The 8,724-nt window shown below is 48.9% G+C and overlaps 1 protein-coding gene across 1 annotated transcript; it reads right to left on the bottom strand.

Moving 5' to 3' along the window:
* Positions 1–489: 489 nt before the first annotated feature.
* Positions 490–5,775, bottom strand: CNGA4 (cyclic nucleotide gated channel subunit alpha 4). Its single transcript, XM_036927066.2, has 6 exons — positions 5,620–5,775; positions 5,383–5,484; positions 5,104–5,210; positions 4,154–4,799; positions 3,055–3,404; positions 490–1,443 (listed from the first exon to the last, which is right to left on the bottom strand). The coding sequence occupies exons 1-6, from the start codon at positions 5,679–5,681 to the stop codon at positions 983–985; spliced, it is 1,728 nt and encodes a 575-aa protein (XP_036782961.2). The 5' UTR covers positions 5,682–5,775; the 3' UTR covers positions 490–982.
* Between the last annotated feature and the right edge of the window lie 2,949 nt (positions 5,776–8,724).

Raw genomic sequence — 8,724 nt, 5'->3', positions numbered from 1 at the left:
GGCAGCACCAAGGCCAGCACCAATGACTGGCATAGTAGGACAGAGCCAGGTGAGTGGTCCTGGGAACTAGTCTCCCCTTGGAATCAGTCCTGAACACAATATTGCCCTGCTCCAGGCTCCAGGGCTGGGCCAGAGGGAGGGAAAATGAGCAGAGGTATCTTCCCTGGCCCATTAAGATCAGACACCTGAGAGATCACAAAGTCAAGGGTACATGTGCTAGTATGAGATGCAGTGGTCAGTGTGTGTATGTGAGTATATGAATCTGTGAAGAATTGTGCATACTTACAGCAGTGTAATGCATAAACCTGCTTCACCTTGGCTCAGTATTGGTTCTCAACTCAGTCAGTACCCCAGCCTCTTTGAGTCCAACCTACCAGCTACTACGCAGCCCATGCCCCTTGCCGTGGACTCAGAATTTAGACAGAATTCACCCTGGCCTGCCATTGGCTTTGCCTTTTCCCATCAGCCCCATAAATGCTTAGTGAGGAGGCAAATACTTTATTGAAGTGCAACTTGCAGGGTACACTTGCGAACCTCCCTTTTAAGGGGCATTTAAAAGACATCGTAGAACAAGAGGGCCCTGGGTGTGTTTCCGTGTGTTCACCTCTGTGTGTCTGTTGGTGTGTGACTGTCAGTATGTGTGTGTTTGTTTATCGGATACATGACTGAATGCGTATATTATGTGCCTATAGAACATACCTATGGGAGAAAGCATGTGTGATCTGAGAATGGGAACTCCAGAGCATTTTATATAGAGCACACAGTCTTGGGGTCAGTATGTGTACATGCAACTGTGTGTGTGTCTGTGCTGGTGAATGGGGATGAATATGTGCTGTACTTTTACATTTCTAGGTGGGCATCTATAGACCCAATTCACTCTATCTCTGCTATCTAGTGGATAAGATGGCAGAGTTTCTGCAGGCAGGATTTCCTACAACTCTGGATTCACTTGGGGGTGGGAGTCCCAGAGATAGGAATGGGGTCACTCTGGGCCTGGCAGTCCCTCCTGGTCAGCCCTGCCTTCTCCACCCTTGGAAGTTCCCTCCCCAGGCTCGTCCTCATCGTCAGCCTCAGCCATTTCCTCAGGCATTGGCCACTCTCGCGTCTGCCACTCTAGCCGTTCGATGCGATAAGCGATCTTAAGTGCGCTGGACTCCAGCTCAGCCAAGAGGCGGGCGAACTTGGTCTGCAGATCATCGAGTTGATTGTCCAGACCTTTCAGCCGGGACTCAGTGGCCTCCTGGAGGGCTATCTCAGCTGCCTCAGCATTTACATCCAACTTGTTCATTTTGAGCAGGATCTCACGGCCCTTTTCTTCCATGACCGTCTGGGCCTGTGGGTACTCGCTCAGCACTTCCCGCAGGTCCTCCTTGCTCAGGCAAAACAGGTCTGAGTAACCTAGACTCTTGATGTTGGCTGTGCGGCGGTTCCCAGACATGTTTCCTGTGGCCCGTGAGCAGATACATGGGAGGACAGTCAGGGTGGGTGTGAGGGGCATTTCACAATTGAACCAGGACCCCACCTCCATAATTGTGCTTCTGAACCTTTCTTTCTGGCTCATTAATTCTTTCATTCCTTGATATACTGGGGAATAGGCCTTGTGCTTGGTGGGGATCAGTTGCGTGCCTCCAAGCAGTCAGTGTAGAGAGAGATAGTTAATCAGATAGTTATGTAACAGAGTATCTGGTGCAGTGTAGATGTGTGCATCCGGTACTGTGGGAAGGCAGGCAAAGAGCCAGCAACAAGCTGTAAGGCAGTGTTTAGGGAAGTGACACCTGAATGAAAGGAAGTGAGGGCGAGGGGCATCTAAGAAGAGCAAGGAGCATGAGCAGAGAGAAGGATGTAGGAGAGAGTTAGGTGGGTGCAGAAAGCACTAAGCAGTCCAGAGTGGCTAAAGTGGGGTGCGGGGAGACTAGGAAGAGGTGAGAGCTGGGTCACACTGGCTCTCATAAGCCATGGCAGGGAGTTCAGACCTTATGCTGAGGGCAGTGGGAATTTCCTGAAATATTTTCAGCAGGGAGCTATGTGATATCATTTGCATTTTAGAAAGATATTGGTGGGGAAAAACTAGGCCAAATACCACAAAATCTCAGAGCTAGAAGAGGCAAGGGAGCTATCGTTTGTTGAACACTTGCTATGTGCCAGGCCCTGCACTGGAAGCCTTACCAGGTAGCTCATATAATCCTCACAGATAACTGAGTTTTAATATCATCCTCATTGAAGGTGTGGAATCTGAGGCCTAAAGAAGGCAAGTAGACAGTGGTCCACTGCATGTAGTACGTGAAGCCTGAGGGGTCCTTGGAGGTCAAATGTGAGGCCTTTAGAGCCTCTAGAGAGTGAGATCCCAGGCTGAGAGTGTATCTGGCCTCAGCCAGTGGTGACTGCTCACCCCCTTCCAGGTTTTCTCATCTCTTGTGGCCACAGCATCTTTTCCTGAGATTACTGCTACTACACAGGCAGTAAGAGGAAAAAAGGCAGTGTACAGTGCCTGGCCTGGCCTGGAGCTGATGGACTCAATGGCAATTCCCTCCTTCTCTCTTCCTTTCCATTTGCTGTGAGAAAATTATTTCTCGTACTGACTCCAAGTGTGTGTACTTACTACCCATGTGACCTTGGACAGCTTCCCAAATTTCTCTGTATTCCAAATTCCTTATGTTTAAAAGGTGGATAATAATACTAACTTCATAGAGTTGCTGTGAGACTTTAATGAGTTGGTACATGTGAAACACTTAGAACACTTAAAACAATTGTAACTATGCAATAAATATTAACTATTATGATTGTTGTCTCTGTCACTTTCCACTGGTCTGCTGGTGCCTCTGGTTGCTACCCACAGAGGAGGTCTACTTTCTCTTCCAAGGGCCCGCCCTGCTCATTGACCTTAGCTCAGTTTCTCAGGGAACAGACCCTCCAGGTCCTGCTTCTCTCCTGAGCTGTCTAGGGACTCAGGCCTGAGTCTGTAGGACCCAAAGAACCATCTGGTCTCAGTACAGGGTTCTGCTGTCCCCATCCCCTCCACCCATTTGTCCCAGGAACAAATGCTGGGGTTCTCACCTTTGATGTTGATGATGCTGATCTCCCCAAAGTAGAGCCCTGCCCCAAGCACGGCATACTGTGTGACACCATCATCGGCCACCACGGCCAGCTGACCCTCACGGATGATGTACATCTCTCGGCCAATGTCGCCCTTGCGACAGACATATTCACCTGGTGAGTAGGTCTGGGGCTGCAGCTTCAGCACCAGCTCCTCCAGCAGGCTGGCCTCACAGTTCTGGAAGATCTGCACCTGGCTCAGAGTAGACAGGTGTACAGACACAGCCACTTCTGCCCGCAACCGCTCAGGCAAGTGCTGTAGGATGGCTACCTCATTGGTCATCTTCTTGTTGATCTGCAGGTGCTGGTACCTGGGGGCAAAGGGGACACAGTTCTTCATCAGCCCCCCTACATGCCTGCAGATGTATTCCTTCCATCAGGGCTCAGCTTGGTTTCAGCCAAGAGCAGGAGTCATGGGAATTCCTGACAGTTGGCTGATGAATATCCTCAGCCCATAATCTGCTGGTGACAGATATGTTTCGACCTCTTCTATCTTACCTAGCTAAGGACTAAAAGCCTCTACCAGTTGACAATGAATAAGATACTCCTTACCTCCTGTCAGACTCTATCCTAGCCACCAGTCAGTGCTGTCTTGTGCCATCCTACTGAGGTTTACTTCAGTCACCAAGCCCTGTCTCTAAGGCCCTCTCCTCTCGCTCCCCAGCTTGGTGGAGTCCACAGTATGGATGACTATGACATAGGCAACCATCTTGTTGGCCATTTCCTGAGGGAATTGATCTTTTCAACTTACCCCTTCCAGGGCCTTCTGAGCCCTACCAGGCAATGACAATTTCCATTTCTTGGCCTCCAGGTTGTCCTTCTTTATACAGGAGCACCCCTCCCTATCAGTCTCCTACCCAGCGCCTCGCCTAAGTCCAGATCCAGTTAGAGGAAGACATCCTTTTCCAAGCCCCGCCCAGTGAATTCCAGCCCCGCCCTAGCGAATGCCACATCTTGACTGCCCTGCCTGGCTTCCCGGGCAGTAAGAACCCAGCCACCTTCCTCAGACTGTGTCAAGTATAGCTCTCCTTGCCCAGGTCTGGGACCCCAGCATCCTCACCAGTCAATAACGCGCCGCTCCAGCCGACGGTTGACGTGCTGCAGCTTCATGTACCTCTTCACCAGCGCGTGGTCCGGGTAGAAGGCTGCGTCTGCAGTGTTCATGTTGTAGATGACGGAGCTCATGCTGCCCATGATGGTGGCGAAGCCCATGACGGCCAGCAGGAAGTCGCCCACCATGAACAGGTACTCCTCCTCCTGCGCCGGCAGTGGCGTGTCGCCCACGGTGGTCAGGATCAGCGTGGAGAAGTAGAAGCTGTAGAGGTACTGGCGCCGCAGGCGCTCAAAGCCAGGCTGCGCCGGGTCCGGGTACACCCAGGCGTCACGCCCGAAGCCCAGGTACTGGGACAGGGCAAAGTATAGGCAACTGTTCCAGTGGATGACGACAAAAATGTAAAGCATCAGCTTGGCAATGCGAAAGGCGTTTGGATAAGCTGTGCGGGTCTCTGTGCGGTCAAAGGCCTCAAAGAGGCGTGGCACACGCAGAAAGCGGTTCAGCCTCAGTGTGGGTGTGTGCAGGCCCAGCTGCACGTAGGCCACGTCGGTGGGCATCAGGGAAGCCAAGTCTAAGAAGAAGCTCCAGGTGCTCACATAACGACTTGAGATCCTACCCTTGTCCACCACCAGAATGCCCTGCTCCAAGAATCCTGTGGAGAGGGTGGGGCAGACAGGCTGAGTCAGCTGTGGGATGACAGGTTTGGGACTGGCAAGGCGTCTTCCTGCTTCAGTAATAAGGGTGTGGTGGGCAAACTAGGGTAGGACAGGGGGACAGTCATGGGGACAGGGTGGAGGTGGGCATCACCCTGCTTCAGTGTTTCTGGGGAGAGCATAGGGATGTTGTCAAACCAAAACGGTAGGTGAAGGTGCTATCAGGGAGGGGACCACTTTCTTGTTAAGAAGAGGCTTTAGGAAAGGCACATGGAGCAAAGGGTTAGTCCTGGGCTCACTGACCTGTGTGAAAGTGCACCACGATGTCTAGTAGGTACAGTAGGTCACTCATGTAGTCCAGCACTAACCAGGCCACCAGATAACTGTGCTGCAAGTCAGGGAAGCAGGCTCTGCGTGGTGGGGACAGAAGGATTGGCTTAGGGGCACCCTCTGTGTGAGGTGGTCTCTCCAAGCCACTCAGCACTCTGTCCTGGTCCCTCACATAGGAACTGCCCCTCTCCCTGGCCTCACTCTTTAGCCCTATTCTCTGCTTGAGTCCCTTCCCTTAGTGCCCTGACAAACCTGCACACAATGATGATGAGGTTATACATTACTGGGAAGACCATCGTGTTCAGCCACCAGTAGTAGTAATCCCCAGATGGGTCCAGTATGGGCAGCGACTTCCTGTGGGAAAGAGGGAAGTCGTGCTTCATTTATTCACCAGACATTCCATGTTGAGTTTATCATTGGGGGCACCAAGAGAAATCAGTCTCCATCCAGTGAGGTGGACAGATGATGCAGGGAAACCGGCTCTCTCACCTGGCCTTGGCAGGGGCTGGGGGGTTGGACTCTGTCGTCTTTACTTTGCTGTCCTGGCTCATGGTTCTGTGGCCTGGTGCCTGGGTGTGAGATATCTGGGGCCTCTGCCTGTAGGTGGCTTCAGGAGGTGGGGGCTACTACCTGCCCGCTGGAAGAGCTGCCCTTGGTCTCGGGCTGCAACTCCTATGTCTTTGGTTCCTGAAGCTCTTAGCAACACAACCAGGGCCAGCCGCTACTGAAGGGGCGGAGGCAGTGTGGCTCCAGTGCCCTGCCCTGTCTCCCAGGGCCTGGGCTTACACCTACCCGGCTAAACATCTCTAATAAGGTCCCTGGAGAAGATGGGGGTGCACACCTCAGAGGTGAGGCTGGGCCTTGTCTCTCCCCCATCCTAAGCTGAACTACATAGGCACCCTTTAAGTCAGGAGACCTGGGTGCCAATGTAGGCTCAGGTGCTCATTATATTTTACTTTGTGCAAGTTCTGGGCCTGAGCCTCACTATTTATTCATTTAACAACTATTTACTGAATGGCTCATTTGTGTCAGCTACTGAACTAATCTCCAGGGACAAAGAATGCCTGTCATACCAGATGTGAGCTCTGTTTGCACTATCTGCACCTTTATCTAAATTGCACCCTCTTACCTCATTCCTGCTGGATGAGTGCGACGGGGGCCATCTTGTGGGGGTTTTGCCCCCATTCCCTTCCTGTCCCCTCTAGTACCTGATCCCACCAGCTTAGTCCATGAAGATCCTCAACTTCCTCCAATTTTCCATTTCTGTGAACATGCTTAAATTCTTCCATACCAAACAAACAAAAGACTGAAAAATTCTCCCTTGGCTTGACGTCCCTTTTACTACTGTCATGTTTCTCAGTCAACAAGTCATAATCAGAACACCTGCTATGTGCCAGGCCAATATTGTGCTAAATTTTGGGGATAAAAGATGAATGAAATATACTCCCCGACTTCCAGAATCTCACAGTCTGGTAGGGGAAATAAGTAGATAGGAAATTACACATCAGTCTGATGAGTACTCTATAAGGTGGATACACAAAGGGCTATTCTAGAACATAAGATGGCTCCCAACTGATCCTGGGTTCTGTAGGATGTATAGGAGTTAGTCAAATACAGAGATGGGTGGATGAAGAACACTAGAGGCAAAGTGCATAGAGTGAACAAAGGCAAAGAGACTTCAAATAGCATGGGTGACCAGGAGAACACTTATTGGTTTTTGTAGAGAATCTGAGGGGCTAGTGGTAAAGATGAGGCTTGAGTGGTAGAAAAAGGACAGCTTTATCTTAAGGCAATGGAGAACTTGTGAAGCATTTTGCACAATTAAGTGATATGGTCAGATATGTGTTTTGGAGAGTTGCATGGAAAAAACATCTATTGTACCCAACATTTTATTTTATTTTTTTGGAGTCCTCTTTTTCCATGGCTGCTGTGACACCATCATTTCTCTCTCTTTTTTTAACTTTCTTCTTAGATTCTTGCATAAGCCCCTCTATCCCTCCCTTCTGTGTTGGAGTTTTTAGGACTCTTTCATAGACCGTCTTCTCTTTCCATCCTCCTGACTCTTTCTGACCAGTCTTGGTCACTCACAGGATTTTCTTTCCCATTTAATAATTCCCAAGAACTCTCTCTGAGCTACCACTAATTGCTCGCTGGGTGATGTCCGCATCTGTATATCTCACAGTCACCTTCATCCCATTGATTCTATAACAGAGCTCATTATCTTCTCCCATTTGCTTTTTCTCTTAAAATCCCTATCCCTGGCCTAGCAGCCAGAACATTTAGCACTAGTCTTTACTATTATTACTATCATCATTATCACTGTATGACATTGTTGCAGTTTAAAAAAAGTCACAAATTCTTTGACACTTTCCTCTGTGACTATTTCAGTCAACAGAGTACAGCAAGAGTGAAGTTGTGTGACTTCTGAGGCTAGATTGTAAGGCCACGCAGCTTCCTTCTGGTTCTCTCAAATGCTTGCTGTCTGGAAGGTCCCTCTCAGGATACTCCCTCTTGGAACCTAGCAGCTGCCCTGTGGGAAGCCCGCCCAAGCCACAAGTAGCATTCATGCCTCTGTATTCTGTTTGACAGCCCAAGCTGAGTTCACCCTTTGAGTTGTCTCAGTCCAGTCATCAGACATATGACTGAAGAAGCCTCCAGATGATTCCAGCCACCAGCTTCAAGTCACCCCAAGGCATGCAAGCTTCCTAGATGAGGTCCTAGACATCATAGAACAGAGGTACGCCATTCCAACTGTGTTTTGATTGAAATCCTAGAATCTGTGAGCATAATAAAATGGCAGTTGTTTTATCCCACTAAGTTTGGCATGATTTGTTGCACAGCATAGTAACATACATATAGAAAAGTGCACATACAGCTTGATGCCTTTCAGGAAGTGAACACACCCATGTACCAGCATTCACCTCAGAAGTCCCTTCTGCCTCCTGCCAGTCAATGTTTTTCCAAAGGAAATCACTAACCTGACTTCTAATACCATAGTTTAGTTTTGCCTGGGTTTAGACTTATATAAACTAAGCACCAGTTTTCCATCCTTTCCCTTATTTTCCATTTATACTCATCTAATCATCAAGCCCTGGTCCTCTGCCTTTTAATGCCCATATGCCTATCTCTCTGCATCCTTACTTGGGCCTTATCAATCCGACCATGTATAAAATTCTTAATAGTTCTCTATTATTCCAAGGATAAAATCTAAACTCCTTAACATTGCCTACACAGCTCACTAGTGCTTGACCTGTCTGTGCCTTCAGCCTCATCTCACAATGTTTCCCTTGCATGTCCTCTAGGTTCCAGATAAGCTGTGTTGATTGTGTTTCCGAGAGCACCTGTGCACGTTCATTCTTCCTTGACTTGGTATGTGCTGATCCTTTGGGTTGAAACTTCCATTTCTTTTTCTTTTTAAATACTTTTTATTTTGAACTAATTTTAGGCTTACAGAAAAGTTGCAAAAGCAGTACAGAAAGTCCTTACCCATGTTCCCCTGTTATCATCTTATATAACCAGAGTACAATGATCAAAACCAGGGAATTAACATTAGTGCAATGTTTTCAGTTAAACTACAGACCTTATTTGAAACTT

This window comes from Manis pentadactyla, chromosome 9 (assembly GCF_030020395.1).
Source record: "Manis pentadactyla isolate mManPen7 chromosome 9, mManPen7.hap1, whole genome shotgun sequence".
Lineage (NCBI taxonomy): Eukaryota > Metazoa > Chordata > Mammalia > Pholidota > Manidae > Manis > Manis pentadactyla.
The sequence above is the reverse complement of the archived record's forward strand: the minus strand, read 5'-3'. Positions and strand labels throughout refer to the sequence as shown.

Excerpts from the sequence above, each read along its gene's own strand:
- CNGA4 (XM_036927066.2), bottom strand. The coding sequence starts at position 5,681 with ATGAGCCAGGACAGCAAAGTAAAGACGACAGAGTCCAACCCCCCAGCC. Across the intron at positions 5,485-5,619 it reads CCAGCCCCTGCCAAGGCCAG|GAAGTCGCTGCCCATACTGG; the intron begins GTGAGAGAGCCG and ends TCTTTCCCACAG. Across the intron at positions 4,800-5,103 it reads CGTGGTGCACTTTCACACAG|GATTCTTGGAGCAGGGCATT; the intron begins GTCAGTGAGCCC and ends CCCTCTCCACAG.